The 16,169-nt window shown below is 45.6% G+C and overlaps 1 protein-coding gene across 2 annotated transcripts in view; it reads right to left on the bottom strand.

The window, feature by feature from the left end:
• PARN (poly(A)-specific ribonuclease) overlaps window positions 1-16,169 on the bottom strand; it is a 153,900-nt gene that overhangs the window by 120,524 nt on the left and 17,207 nt on the right. For both annotated transcript variants that reach the window (XM_039233601.1, XM_039233602.1), the window contains exons 11-15: window positions 14,346-14,426; window positions 10,242-10,298; window positions 6,234-6,311; window positions 1,754-1,797; window positions 535-577 (exon numbers count right to left, since the gene is read on the bottom strand). In XM_039233601.1, the coding sequence (XP_039089532.1) occupies window positions 535-577; window positions 1,754-1,797; window positions 6,234-6,311; window positions 10,242-10,298; window positions 14,346-14,426 (303 nt within the window). The remainder of the gene's footprint in view (window positions 1-534; window positions 578-1,753; window positions 1,798-6,233; window positions 6,312-10,241; window positions 10,299-14,345; window positions 14,427-16,169) is intronic.

The following is a 16,169-nucleotide window of genomic DNA, read 5'->3' as shown; positions in this document are numbered from 1 at the left end:
CAGAAATAAATAAAAAAACTTTTTAAAAAATATGTAAATAAATAAATATTTTTAAAACTATAAATAAACAAAAACATTTATATTCAAAATGAATATAGGAGAAAAAAATAATTCTACTACCCAAACACAACCATTATTCACATTTTGATATATTTACTTCTAGTTCTTTTCCAATTTTTTTCTTTTTTGAATGTATTTGAAAAGTTATTTAGGGGCGCCTGGGTGGCTCGGTCAGTTAAGAAGTCCAACTTCAGCTCAGGTCATGATCTCATAGTTTGTGGGTTTGAGCCCCACATAGGGCTCTGTGCTGACAGCTCAGAGACAGGAGCCTGCTTCAGATTCTGTGTCTCCCTCCCTCTCTGCCCCTCCCATGCTTGTACTTTGTCACTCTCTGTCTCTCAAAATTAAATGTTAAAAAATTTATTTAAAAGAAAGAAAATGGTATTTAAATAGACCAGAATTTCAAGCCCCTAGTGGCATTCTGAAACACATCAAAACATAGTTTATCAGTGATAGCTCATATTTTAAAAATACCTTAAATGGTTGTGTGCTGGCCATCAATTTTGTATCTAAGAGTCTAAAAAACGAAACAATTTTCAGTAAGATAAACAAAATGCACATCCATGTCCAAAATGTATTTTACTCAAGTGAAAAGCCTACTGTCCTAAAAGCCGACAGGAGAGTTAAGCACATGAAACGTTTTGACGTAGTGCCGGCATCTCCACTACATCAGACTGGGACTCCATCCTGTCAGCCCCTCTTCATCAAGAGGCTACAAGACTCCACCACCCTCAGAGCACAGCTCTTGATCTGCCTGGACCCCAAGATGGTGTGGGCTACGTCGATCTCAAGGGGAAGGCAGAGATCTTCCTAAGTTTATACACAGTTCAAATATGGCTACTGGACTAGCACCCCCCCACCCCCCTGCCAACGTCTTTACCAACTACTATCCTACCCAGATTTGTACAAAATAAACTCATGGAGGTCAAAATCTGCATTTGGCAGTTTCATGCTATCATTGTTATTTCTTAGAATTTGGTTTCAGAGATTAGAATAAGAAAAAAAGAGAAAAAAAAAGAGACAGACACTAAGAAGAAAACTCTTGTTTCTTGCGACATAAATGTGAACAGTGTCCGTAACAGGGCAAATTAGCCCGGATGTAAGAATGACGGCTCTGCTACCATGCCCATCCCTCTTCAGACGGGTCTTTACACACAGACCCCTGCTTTGGAGGCTCCACGTGGCCGACAGGGGACCTATCAGACATGTGACACGTAACGTATCAGACCTACCATGCGGTATTAACTGGGGAGACACGGACAGGTAAATTCAGAGTTGTGGGAAAAAATCTCTAGCCACAAAAATCTCTAGAAAAAATCTTCTATACCACAGAATACTCTGAACTGGATAACGACAGGGACAAGGCAGGTCCGATGTAAAAGAGAGACAAGAGCCAATTCAAGAAGACTCTGCCAGTTTTCCAGACCATAGGGTATGGGACGAGAGGAAAGGAACTGCTGTCTATTTTCACTCTCAGTTCAAATTTTGACTTTTAATGGAATAAAATGAATCCTCAATTAAAAAAGCAAACCATCACAGCTGGACCTGTTAAACCATTTCCCAGCTTGTATCAGCTGGATCATAACCACAATCAGGTAATTACCATTATTACTATTTATTACCTGTTTATATTATAGACCATAAGAGAACTATTTTGAAGGAAAGACAAAAAGAATCCTTAAAGAAAGCTTACCTGGGGAAAACACATGTTGTCATCTCCTTAAACTCATTTAAGTCCTAAAACAAAACAGAACAAAACACGGACAATGACTTACTGTGATTTTACTAATATGCTCACAATACTGAAAACACACATGAACATTTCAAGCTTCATAGTTCTCTTTTCAAACTGTGATATTTCACACGGGCCCTTTAGGCTCAATGGCCAGATCCATTTCCAGTTAATAATTACTTTCTAAAAATCTTCACAACTTCTTCACTGACTGAGAATCCTATGATGTGACATAAAACCTTTGCATAACCAAAATAAACAAATTCCAGCATTTTACGGCTGAAACAGGAGGGAGAAAGGTTTCTAGTACACGCCAGGAAGCTTTCAGTAATAGCTCTATTAAACAAATCCATCATAACAGCAAGACTAGTAGAGCTATTTAAATAAAGTGGTTTAAATAGGAAATGGGTATTCTGTAAACTAGGTTATACCATTACTGAGAACGCTTTTGAAATGCTAGTTAAAAAGGCCATTAACACACAGACGTTCCAAAATGCGCAATGCACGCTTTAACTACTCAGAAAATTGCTAAAGAAGCGCCTGTAGCAAGTGCCTAAATTAGACAATTCATTTCCCGGTTTATTTTGATCAGGAAGTCTGATGCTGAAAGGAGAGGGATCCAATTTTGAATGAACCCATTTACATACATAATTGCCACGCTAGACTGAATCGTCATACTCCTGACCCTTTGTCACCACACTTCTCTTCAGCGTTATTCATGCTTCAGAGCAAACTGCCACTTCCAATTAGCTCTCTGAGCTTATAAATACAGACAGTATTTAGCTAGTTTGGAATATTTACCAGCTTTTCAACGGCTGTCATGAAATTAACAGACAATACGTGAACAAGTGTTTCAGTGCTGAGGCCAAACAGAAATGCACTGACTGCTGTCACCTCTCAATGCCATCACAAAGCCTCACAAGCAAGAAAAAATTAGAACTCTGGCTCCTTCCAGGGCTAGCATACAACAGAGCTCTGGATCAATACCTCGTAAAAGGTCAAGCGCAAGTACCATGGAGGTTCTTCAGAAGCGACTCTCCCCTAAAAGGCAGCTCCAGAACATGCATTCTTTAGAACTCCTTTAAATGCAAGATGCGGTATGAGCACATGCAAAAGTTCTCCACTTTTAAACATGTTTTCTCATTTATTCTCATTGCTTCTTCCTAAACGCACTGGAAGAAAACCATTTTCGCCTTCTGACAGGGACAGAACACAAAGAGGTACACTTACTTACTCAGGTCGCTTTAGTAATAAAGGAAGGGATGAAGCCACGTCTCCTAACCCACGTCCTACTCTGCAACAAAACACATGCTCTTTGTACTACAACTGGATTCAGAACTGCAGTAGTTTCATTCAGGGTGACATTTATTAAGTGCTTGGACAACATGCTATGCTAGGCGTTTGGACCCAAACAACAAAAAAGGTTAAACCCCTTGTCCGAGAAGCCGATCACCTAGAAGAAGAAAGGGGGAAAGCTGTCAAGAAAAACAGTAGGCACAAGAGGTACACGGTTCTTTGGGAGTTCAGAGAAAGGAAAAATCGTCTCTTGGGCAAGGCAAGTGGGCATGGAAGACTTCCTGGAAGAGGTGTTTGCGGACGCTGGAAAGACTGGGAAAGCTGTATACGGCAAACGTGGAGAAAATTTAAGGTAGAGGAAATGGTATCCCGAAACCACGGACAGCCAGAAACACCAAGTGGTTCCCAGGAACAAAGGAGCCAGGCTGGCTGGCCACATGGAGCCTAACAAGTGACTCGAAGGCACAGGCTGGTTGGGCCAGATCACAGAGAGGCAGGGTTTGCCAGGCTACAAAGAGTCGGCTGTATAGAAAAGCAAAGAATGTGGGATTAGGTTCAGACATTTGAGCAGGGTCAGCGATGTGAACCTGTGAGCCATACATCAGAAGATTATAAAACCAGCACAGCCAGAAGACATTCGGTTGTTAACTCAACATGTAATGCCTCCTCCGGGCCCAGCTCTGATTGGTGCTCAGATGCAGTATGTCACGCCCCTTTCTCTTTCCTTACCAATCACTTCACCGGTTTAAAGGTCAAAAAAAAAAAAAAAAAACCCTGAGAGGAGCTGCTGTACTTTGGCCTACTGGGCCAAAAGAAGTGGTTGATCTGCAATCAACAGTAGCCGTTTAGATTTCTACACTGCGAGTTCACACCCGTCCTGTTTGAGACTCGCCACTACAGTCTTTGAGTCCCAGAGGGTGACACAGTTGTCATGAAAAGCCCCGGCAACCCTGAGGGTGCAGAACTAGGACAAGGGAGCAACGGACCCACTGCATTCTCAGCAGGGCTCTAGTGGACTTTTCCTAAGAAAGCAATCAAGATCCTGATGGAACAATGTCTCATAAGAAACGTGACAGAACGGAGGCTTTGCTGATGTATAAATGACACTGGGCTCTGAAGGAGATATCTTCCAGTCCAGAAGTCCTAAAAGATTAATGTGGTGGCAGCTGAAAGCAGAGACCGGCAAACTACAGCCCACAGCCCAAATCTGGCCCATTCCCTACTTTTTAAACCAAGTTTTCCTGGAGCAGAGCCACACCCCTTGTTTATGCATTCCATAGCCATTTTCCAGCTACAGTGGCGGTACTGAGGGTCATGACAGAGACTGTACAGCCTGCAAAGCCTAAAATATGTTACTATCCAGCCCTTTGGAGAAAAGGTTTGCCGACCTTTGTTTGAAACGATGGGCTGAACGTGAGAGACAGGGAAGCCTGCCTGGTGTGTGCCAAGCTGCAGATGAGAAACACGGCTGCTTGCAATTAAAATGAAGAGACTCCAAAGGTGAGAGAGACAGCATGGAGACAAGCTGTCAGGAATCCGTAGGTGACCAGGAAGAGTCCAAACTGATGTTAAAAATAGTACTGGCGAGAGGGCACCGTTTAAGATTTACAGTGAAGGAGTAAGGAGAATTATCTGGCTTAGAGAGAAAGAGACGGGAAGAGAGGCAGCCTCAGTTACACATCTCATCTGAAAACTACACGCCACACACCCCGCCTGCTCTGAAGGCATCTGAAGGGTGGAGTCGTGTGGAGTCGGGCAGGAAGTGTGTACCTGTGTCTGAGGAGAGATCACGGCTGCAGATAAAGATGTCACTGTCCTCAGCTGAAGGTACAAGAGTGGGTGAGATCACCGAAGGTGGAAAACAGGGACAGTCAACGCGGGGGGGGGGGGGGGGGGGGGGGGGGGGGGGGGCGACTGATGGGAGGTACACAGCATGAGGCCACGTGCACGGGGAGGGAGCAGAGGAGGGAGGCAGACGAGAACTCCTTTCCCGCAGGGCCGAAGAAGCTTGTGCCTTGGTGCGCCCAGGCAACTCGGCTCCAGGAGCGAAGGACCACCAAGGTCACTGGAAGATCACAGGGAGGCAGCATCACAAGAGGTAATCCCAAGTTTTGCAGGACCTGCTCCAGCCCAGCTGACCTAAAGCACAACTCGCCATCAATGGCCCCATTATAGCGAACGTTAGCAGTGGCGAACCGGACGACCACAAGTGTGGCCGAGGAGCCCCTGCCCAGCGCTAACTGAGCAAACCACTGGCGTCAAGGCGGAACAAAGGTCCAGCTTTGCTCTGGCAATGGCAGATGACTGAAGGTCCCTTGTAACGGTGCCTAAGTACATCACTTCAAAAACAACTAAGCACTGACACCCTCCCTCAGAGCCTGCTGCATACACGGAAACAGCTGTCGTGCAGAGAACGCTTTCTCAATAATGAGGAATTGGGAATGGTCTTCTCTTCTTTTTTGAAGCTTTTATTTAAATTCCAGTTTTTCTCTTCTTTTCTGAAGCTTTTATTTAAATTCCAGTTAGTTAACACAGCATGTAATATTAGTTGCAGGTGGACATCAGAGTAATTCGGCACTTCCACACATCACCCAGGGCTCATCACAATAAGCGCCCCCCTCCATCCCCATCCCCTATTTCGCCCAGGCCCACCCACTCCCCTCTGGTGACCATCAGTGTGTGCTCTACAGTGAAGAGTCTCTTTCTTGGTTTGCCCCCCCACTTTTGTTTCCCTTTGCTCGTTTGTTTTGTTTCTTATATTCCACAGGAGTGAAATCATACAGTATTTGTCTTTCTCCGACTGATTTATTCCACTTAGCATAATACTCTCTATCTAGCTCCATCTACATTGTTGCACATGGCAAGCAATCGTGAATTTTTACACAGCTTAGGGCACTGGGGTGGCTCAGGGCACTGAGTATCTGACTTTGGATCAGGTCATGATCTCAAGGCTCATGAGTTTTGAGTCCGGAGTTGGGCTCTATGCTGTCAGCTTGGAGCCTAGAGTCTGCTTTGGATTCTGTGTCTCCCTCTCCCTCTGCCCCTCCCCCATTCGCACGCGCTCGCGCTCTCGCTCTCTCTCTTTCTCTCTCTCAAAATGAAATACACATAAAAAAATTTGGACCCAGGCTGACGAGTCACTTACCGCAGGCAGAGGGCAGTAGAACTGATGAACCGTGTGCATGACATCCAAGAGCATATTGTGTCCAATAACGAGTTTTCCCTACAGAAAAGTCAAGGTCAGAAAAAAGGCTTCTTGGCACAAAATTATATTGGGGCTTGAGAGTGAAATGTGTGCTTTGGATTCTATGAGGACTTTGTCCTAAACTTACTTTTTGACATTAAATATATGTATATGTGTGTGTGTGTATATATATATACGTATATATATAAATGAACATGTTAGGGTGTTAGATGCAGAATTCAAAGTAAAAGCACCAATGACTTTGATTTAATTGATGTTTTTCTTGGCTTTTTATTCATCTTGCCACCCTTAAGAAACAGAAGTAGTAAAACTTTTATTGAAGAGCTCAAAAAAGGAACTGAAAACACTAACTACCTTGAACTGTCAATAATTTGTGAACAAGACTCCAAATATCTATCCTAGCAGTGTATTCTTTAAAACAACTCATTTATTTTTGAAAGATATATTCAAGAGAACACTGAAAGGTAAAAGAGTAATTAAGTTCGAGTTCTATTAAATGGGAGTAATTTCCATTTCCGTCACATCTATGTCAAAATTCATGTTGGGGGGGCGGTTCTTAAACACCATTTCCAGTGCAATTTGCTGCTTTGCTTTTCAATCAACTGAACTATACAATGTGTTTAATCAATTACTCCATCGTGATAAAAATTTAACTATCAAAATGGAACAATGAAGTAGATTTAGCCAGCCAGGTGACACCGACTTTAACATAAAGTACCTGGTCATTACCGTGGAGCTTCTGACCACGTCCCAGTGCACCCCCAGACTGATACTCCTGGACTCACAGGGCTAACCACAATTCTCGGAAAGAAATAATTCTATACAAAATCCTCCAAATCCAGCAGACAAGCCCTCCTTGCGGCCACAGCAGTAACTAGCACAGCAGGAACCTAGCGCCAGATCCGCTTTCTAAACACCATTATCTAATAAAAGGAACCAGGGCTCCTTGGAGAACGTATAGGTTCTAGAACTGAGGCATGGAAAACACAACATGAGTCTGAACATTCTGCGATGCCAGAGAGGAAGGAGGTGCATGGAGAAGGATGGGGGCCTGTTCAGGGGACATGGGAACCAACCTGAAGAAGCGCTAATGGCCATTTTGAGCAACAAAATAAACAATAAAAATATCAGATGATAATCTGTAGACTAAAATAAATTCCCCAAAGCCCCTGTGCTTCTCAATATGTTTCCAATGAATAAACAAACATGGAATAAGGGACATTATCTCTCTTACAGAAGAATTCCAAGAACAAGTGTAGAAGGAAAGAAGAAAATACAAACTCGCCATTAAAACACCACGGCAATAACGGCTGCGGGCAAAATCCACGAGGATGCTGTGCGGCGGGCAAGAGTTTGAGAAAAAGCGGCATGTTCATAGTCTCATAGGGTCTCCCCCAGTTTATGAGCACAAGGGGATGAATGATAACGTCACAGTGCACAATTCCAGCAGACACCACCTCGACACGTGATCAGGGTCAACATCACGAACTATCATTTCCGTGGGATTCTTGCCAAAACTGTACCTCCTCAATCCTATCATGAGAAAAGCTCAGGCAAACCCAAACTGAGGGATATGTGACAAAACTGCAATCAGAATTCTTTAAGCACATGGAGATTACAGAAGACAGAGAGACTGCTTGGACGGCTGAAGACTAAAGGGAAAGACGAGTAAATACGACGTAGGATCCTGGAAAGAGTCATGAACGGAAAACGGATTCAGTGGGAACAGTGAGGAGGTTCAAGTAAGGTCGAGAGTCTGGTTCATAATATGGTACCAGCACTAATCTCCCGGTTCTGATGCCCCTCTGGTTATTATGAGGCGTCAGCATAAGTGTAGCTGGACGAGCGATCTACGGAAACTCTGTACTATTTTTGCAACTTGTCTGTGGTGTTTTAAGACTATAGAAAACACAGATTTACTACGAAGAGTGGCAGGGAGAGAATGTGGTGTCATATAAATATTTAAGAGTGTTTACTGTTCACTGGCTTTACAGAACTTGACTCTGTTTTTAAAGGATGTGACTTAGAAATGTTAAATGTCTGGATCACTAATAAACGGGACTTTTCTTCGGTAGTATGCTTTGTGACATTACCTACCAACAGTCAGCAACATGCTGTGGATTACTCTGTAGGAGACAGACAACAGGGAGGAAAAACCAACAGATGCACAGCCAGCGAAGGCATCTGAATATGAACCAGGTGAACAAACACCATCAGAAAAGCTACCGGCGCTCAGAGCCAACTGAGGCCCCGCGCGTCTGTATGGGCCAGCCTCAGCCAAGTCCACCGCTTCTCCGCAGCCCGCTGAGCGTGTGCAACGAAAGCAAATGTTACCGGTCCTCCTTCCTTGTCTGGATACCTGTTAATTCAGCCACTTGTGAACAGATTCTCGCCTTTGTTTCCCTCCAGGCTCATCTGGCTTTCTATTCCATTCTGATGACCTCACTCCCTTCACACAAAGAGCTCCCAGCGAGCCAGCCGTCTTTCTTTACAGGGCTCTGGCGCTGCTGCTGTCCCCAGGCGAGGACGGTGGCATGCCTCCGCTCGAGTCCTGACATGACAGCCTGCACCTGGTGATGGGACAGCCACGGAACTCTGGGGGATGTCTACAGCCTTAAAGTGTCCTTGATACAAAGCCGAGCATCTAAACGACAAGATGATTCCTTCTCTTGGGGGGACAATTCCTTCTCCCATGGCCAACGACTCAGAAACACAAAGTCTGAGCTTCCGGGCTATTTAGCAACCCAGCAAGCTGCCTGACTCAGACATGCATCCGCAGAACCGCCAGCAGCCTGACCCAGTTTATCTGCGCAAGATGTGGAGGCCTCTCTGCCAAAGGGACTTAGGAAACAGGCAAAAATGTCTGCCATACCTACCATGGAACCCTCGTGCATAGTTACACAAGTGGTCAACACGTTTTGAAAAATTTATCAAATATCATCAAGGCTATCAGACATAAGATTCAGTTACAGTTAGGCAGAACTCCAGTACTTTTGTTCTCTAGATGCTCCTAATTAAGGAACAAAACACCCTCAGCCAGATACCTGATTATTTCTCCCCATACACCGTCCTTTCTTACTCCACTTCTTATTAGCTTTGAGAATAATAAATGTTAGTTTCATGCAGCCATATAAGGACATCATAGTAGAATCCTCCTGTGTGCTTTACAAGAAAACCTTTTCTTTTTAATTTTTTAAAAGTAATCTCTACACCCAACATGGGCCTCAAACTCCTAATCCCAATATCAAGAGTTAAACGCTCTATTCACTGAGATAGCCAGGCGCTGCTGCATGAAAACCTTCCAACAAATGGTATGGATCCAATCAGCAATTACAATGTCCCACCCAGTGCATTATAACCAGTCTCCCTTCAAACCAGGTAAGCGTTCTACATGTGACCAAAGAGCTAATCCACAATCATAACGAAGCATCTCACCTTAAATGTTATATTTAGGAACCTAGTTAAAAAGAAAAAGCCTCGGGGCACCTGGGTGGCTCAGTCAGTGGAGCGTGTGTCTTCAGCTCAGGTCATGATCTCATCGTTCCTGAGTTCAAGCCCACATCAGGCTCTACACTGATAGCACAGAGCCTGCTCGGGATTCTCTCTTTGCCCCTCCACTGCTCTCACTTCCTCTCTCTCAAAATAAACAATTCAAAAAAAAAAAAAAGAAAGAAAGAAAGAAAGAAAGGGACTCCTGGGTGGCTAGTCAGTTAAACGTACAACTCTTGGCTTTGGTTCAAGTCATGATCTCACAGTTTGTGAGTTCGAGCCCCACAATGGGCTCCATGCTGACAGTGTGGAGCCTACTTGGGATTGTCTCTCTCTCTCCCTCTCTCTTTCTGCCCTTCCTCTGTGTGCATGATCTCTTTTTCTCTCTCTCTCTCAAAATAAATACATAAACTTGAAAGAAAAAAAGAAAGGAAGGAAGGGAGAGCCTGGTTCACTTACCGAATTGGCAATGGCATGAATAACTCTAGAAAATCCCACAGCATCATTCAGTTCTTCCTAATTTAAAGAAACAAACCAAGGAAACTATTGACGTGTATATATTCCTTATTTGAACAGGTTAAAACCCAGCCCCCCAAAAGCACTGAATTGTTACATCGAGTTAGACAGTTCTGTTTCCCATGTTCTGTCTCCATCATTTCAAACAACTGCATCTGAAATGATCGATGTATACACCTCTCTTCTGTTTTAGAACATGGAATGAGCAAGGAGCAAATTATTCATTAGCTACTAAAATAACAGGGCCTAGGGTTTACCCATCAGGGCACATCATTTGCTGAAATTTCCAAGCCTAGCAAGTGGTCTTAAAAACACAAACTTTTCTGCGCTGCCACCTGCTGGCCAAATTTAGCACTGCACTGATTTCTGAGGAAACCCATCCAGCAGCTGACGGCTCAAATCAAGCATTCTCCAAACTCTCCTAGCTTTTTTCATCAAACACATTTTCATACAACATTTATAGCACAGCATTCTGAGACCCATCCCCGCTCGGTTTCTTCTCTCCTTTCTTCCTGATGGGGTTTGATTAGGCTCAATTTGTCCATGTCGCGAGCCCCCGCTGCACCATCTCGCCTCATCACGGCTACATTACTCAAGTCTTATCTCCGCTCGCTAGATCCAGCTTTGCAGCCAGCTACCTGCCACCCTCTGCTCTCTGGCTTCTCCCCCGCCGAAGCTGCTCCTCTCTTTAAACTACTCCCAAAGCTAACAAGCGCTGGTGGGGATGTGGAGAAAACTCTAACACTGGTGTCTTGGTGGTGGAAACATAAAGTGGCACGGTCACTACAGAAAATAGTATGGTGGTTCCTCAAAAAATTAAATATGGGGGTGCCTGGGTGGCTCAGTCGGTTAACTGTCCGACTTCGGCTCAGGTCATCATCTCGTGGTCCAAGAGTTCGAGCCCTGCGTCGGGCTCTGTGCGGCCAGCCTGGAGTCTGGAGCATGCTTCAGATTCTGTGTCTCCCTGTCCTGTTCATTCTCTCTCTCTCTCTCTCTCAAAAATAACTAAACGTTAAAAAAAATTTTTTTAATATATTATTTCCATATGATCCAGCAATTTCATTTCTGGGTATGTACCCAAAGGAATCAAAAGCAGGGACTCAAAGAGACATTTGCACACCCTTAATCATAGCAGCATTATTTCACTGGGATCGAAAGATGGAAGCAACCCAGTGTCCATGAGGCACAAGTGAAGAAAACAGCACATCCAGACAAGGGGCTATTACTCAGCCTAAAAAGGAAGGAAACTCTGACCCTGCTATAACCTGGATGAACCCGGGAGACATCACACTAGGTGAAATAAGCCCGTCACAAAAAGACAAACACTGTAGGATTCCACTCAGAGAAGGGACCTGGAGCAGAGTCACACTCCTAGAGATGGAAAGTAGAAGGGTGGTTGGCAGGGGCGGGGTGGGGGGTAGACAGGGAGCCAGTGTTTAATGGGGACGGAGTTCCGGTTTTGCAGGACGAAAACAGTTACAAGGATGGATGGCAGTGATGGCTACACAGTAAGGTGAACGTACTTAACACTACAGAACTGTACGCTTGGGAACAGTTAGGATCAGGAGCACCTGGAGGGGCTCAGGCAGTTAAGGGTGTCACTTCCACTCAGGTCATGAACTCACAGTTTGGGGAGTTTGTGAGTTCGAGCCCCACATCGGGCTCTCTGCTGTCAGCAAAGAACCCGCTTCCAATCCTCTGTCCCCCTCTCTCTGCCCCTCCCCTGCTCGTTCTCTCTCTCTCTCTCTCAAAAATAAATAAATATTTAGGGGTGCCTGGGTGGCTCAGTTGGTTAAGTGTCTTGACTTCGGCTCAAGTCATGATCTCATGGATCAGGAGTTCAAGCCCCACATCAGGTTGTGCTGAAAGCTCAGACCCTGGAACCTGCTTCAGATTCTGTCTCCTCTCTCTCTCACTCTCTCTCTCTCTCTCCCCCTTCCCTGCTTGCACAATGTCTCTCTCTCTCTCTCTCTCTCTCTCTCAAATATAAAAAATAAAACAGGAAAAAAAATTTTTTATGTAAAGAAATAGAGTAATAAATTTTATGTTCTGTGTCTTTTACCACAGTTAAACATTTTTTTAGCTTTTAAGACTATTTTTTAAAAACCTGACATCCCTATGCAAATTTTTAATGACATTTTCATGGCTTCCTCCCAGACAGACTGTTAGCTCTTAGACAGGAAAGCCAGGAATCCGTTATTCTTGCACCCTCTGTACCTACCATAGTGCTTGAACATATGGGGAGTCGGTTACAACTGGTGAATGACTGATGTGACCCTGACTCCTATACCAGAGCTTGCATTCTCCCTTGCGACCAGAGGCCCCTCTCGTCAAGCGCATGAATTCCTGCAGTGGGGAGTGCTGGGCTGGGCTCCCTGCTAAATATCCCAGTTCCCTGGGGGCTCGGATTTCTGCCTCTTTCTCCTCCGTCCTCTGGGAAACTAGAACAGAGATTTGGAATCTCTCTCTCAAAGATGTTATTAAACTTGTACTGCAACACTTAAAAAAAAAAAAAAGAATTACTTTAAAAGAAGAGCGACTCCTCCGACGGCTACACCCTCAGGGCAGGCCGACTCCTCGCTGTCGGCACCCCTGCCTCGGCGCTCCCTCCCCGGCCGCCGGCCACGGCGCTCTGGGGGCGCCTCTGCTCGCGCCTCTCACGTAAATGCTAGCTCCCTCAGGGCCCCACTGCAGACCAGCCTACCCCGGTTCCTCAGCGCGCCCGGCGCGCCCACCCAGGCCCGTGTCCCTGCCAGCGACGGCCACGCCCGGCCTCACCTCACCGTCCCTCCCGCGCTCCAGAGTGACAAGCCGGCACGGGACGCTCGCCTTGCACGACCCAAGACACCTAAACACCGCACAGGGTCACATCCCCTCCACCCCCGGGGGACGGCTCTGCCACGGCGCCCGGGCGGCCCCGCGCTTATCCACGCGCGCCGCACAGGCAAGGGCCGGAGTCAGGACCGGTCCCCTGGCGCAGCCAGGCCAGGGGCAGCGGGTGGGAGGCCAGCTCCCGCCTGCCTCCCTCTCTCTCCTCGGACGCTGCAGAGGGTTTCTCACCGCTTCTCAGGCTCCGACGAGGCCGAGGCGTGCAGTTTTCGGCCCCTCCCTCCTCTGCAGAATGGAGCCACCGCACAGAAAGGCACTCGGCTGAGGCCTAGAACGGACTCCCCGGGATGAGTAGCCGCAAGTCACGCCGCAGCCCCCTGGCCCCTCTGGTTACGGTGTGCAGGACGGGGACCAGGTGCAGCTGGCACCCCGGGCTGACCCTCCTTCTTTATACAATAAACTGCCTACACCCGACAGTGGCTTTTTGCATCTTTACTGGTTGAATGAGTCCGACGTGGCCCCGACGGCTCCCTGTGTGAGCTCGGGCCTCCCCCGCTGTGTGAGCTCCGGCCCACCCCATCTGCCGTCTGTCTACCCCCCGCCTCCGAGTTCTGGCTTACGTGTCTTTCTTCTCTCCTTTCGCCAGCCACACCCAATCCCAACTTCCACCAGTTCCACCTTCCAAATCCCTCCAGGTTCCACCTCAACCGCTACTCACTATTCTATTCCCGCTCACCGACCCCTCCTGGCCAGGTTACCCCCCCCCCGCGTAACTCCGGTCCTGTCCCTGCAAGCATGCTCCACAGGCACCAGGGGACGGGTGCTGAGAGTGCAGACACACCATGTCAAATCGCCTGCTCTACCCTTTGTTTTAGGAAAACCAGCAACTGCACCTGAGGTTAAACCCAGCGGTACCAGTTGACGGACGTGAGGTTCCGTCCACACAAGGAGAACCAAGAACACTTTCCTCAAGACAGAACCACAAAGGTGAACAGAGGTCAACCACCATGTCAGACTCCCGTTAGTGGCTATGTCTACATTTTTAACCGTTAAGTTGTTCTCACTGTATTCTAGGTTTTTATGCCAGATCAATTCTGCTGTGATAGGAAACTACTCATTAGGACGAACGTGACACATGATCTGCAAACACACAGAAAGGACTAAATCAGTACCTAGGTGCTGTTTCTCACCCACAGGACGTGAGCATGACTCCATTACCTGCTCTTTCGCGTGTTTCTGCTGCTCTCTCCTTTTACGTTCTTCTTCATCTACTTTGCTGATGACGATGTATCGCTCCTTCTGAAAGACACAAAGCAGACATAGAACTTTCTGGGAGCAAATGGACTGCAAGCAACTCAGATCCTGCTACCATTTACAGTTAAACATTTTATCACCACACAGCTTTCATGGGCTAAATACCCTGAGAACATTCTGAAATGCCGCCAAAAACTGAGTGGATGCATTTACAAACCAAAATTCTGTCTCTGCAATGACATCCCCTTTCCCTGCAGTTTATTAACTCACCGCAACAGACTTCAGAAGTACCAACAGACTATGAGAATAAGACACCTTCCACGATGAACATGAAGAAGTTACAATGCATGTGAACATGAATTTCTAAATAGCTAGTTTTAAAATGTCTACCGTAAGCAGCAAGCTCTGAGATCTTGGCTGAAGCAACTTTTTAATAGACACATCACCAGAGGCCAGGGAAACAAAAGCAAAAATGAACTACTGGGACTTCATTAAGATAAAAAGTTTTGCACAGTGAAACACTCTATAAAACTAAAATGCAACCAATGGGATGGGAGAAGATATTTGCAAATGACATATCTGATAAAAGGTTAGTATCCAAAACCTATTATGAAACTCAACACCCAAAAAACAAATAAGCCAGTGACAAAATAGGAGAAGACATGAAGAGACATTTTTCCTAAGAAGACACCCAGATATGGCTAACAGACACATGAAGAGATGCTCAGTATCACTCATCATCAGGGACACAAATCAACCCCCTCACACCTGTCAGAATAGCTAACATGAACAACACAAAACGCAGGTGCTGGCACGGAAGCAGAGAAAGGAGAGCCCTCTTGCACTGTTAGTGGGAATGCAAACTGGTGCAGCCGCTCTGGGGAACAGCATGGAGGTAGTTCTAAAAACAGAACTACCCAACAATCCAGCAATTGCACTATTAGATATTTACCAAAAGATACAAAAATGCTGATTTGAAGGGGCACATGCACTCCAATGTTTATAGCAGTGCTATCAACAATAGCCAAACTATGGAGAGAACCCAAACCCGAATGTCCATACTGATGAATGGATAAAAATATAGTGTGTGTGTGTGTGTGTGTGTGTGTGTGTGTACACACACCAACGCAATATTTATTACTCAGCCATCAAAAACAATGAAACCTTGCCATTTGCAATGACATGGATGGAGCTAGAGCATATTTTGCCAAGCTAAATAAGTCAATCAGAGAAAGACAAAGACCATCTGACTTCACTCAGATGGGGAATTTAAGGAACAAAAGAAATGAAAATAGGGGAAGGGGAAAAAAGTGGGGGGGAGGGGGAAACAAATCACAAGAGACTCATAATGACAGAGAACAAACAAGGTTGATGCAGGGAGGTGGGTGGGGGGTGGATGAGAAGGGGGATGGGCACCGAGGGCACCTGTCATGGTGAGTGAGCACTGGGTGTTATACAGAAGGGATGAATCACTGAGTTCTACTCCTGAAACAAGTATTGCACTGTATATTAACAACAACTTAAATTTTTTCAAAAAATGAAAAATAAAATGTGTGCATCGCATTTCAATGACATATGAAAACTATTCTGGGTTTCTAGGGGGCTAGTCCGAAAACCAGTCCTTTCTTTCTCATAGATCCCGTTTTGCATCAATTAAGCACACCACATTGTGTCAAAGCTTGAAATTGGTCTTCGAGCAAGATTTTTTTTTTTATTTACTTAATCTCTCATTTCATTTGATACCTGATTTAAGAGTAACATCAGGGAGTGAAAAAAAGCCACAACAAA

The sequence above is a fragment of the Hyaena hyaena genome, unplaced genomic scaffold (assembly GCF_003009895.1).
Source record: "Hyaena hyaena isolate Hyena2069 unplaced genomic scaffold, ASM300989v1 scaffold_76, whole genome shotgun sequence".
Taxonomy (NCBI): Eukaryota; Metazoa; Chordata; class Mammalia; order Carnivora; family Hyaenidae; genus Hyaena; species Hyaena hyaena.
Note: the sequence above shows the minus strand (reverse complement) of the source record. Positions and strands in the feature narration are given on the sequence as shown.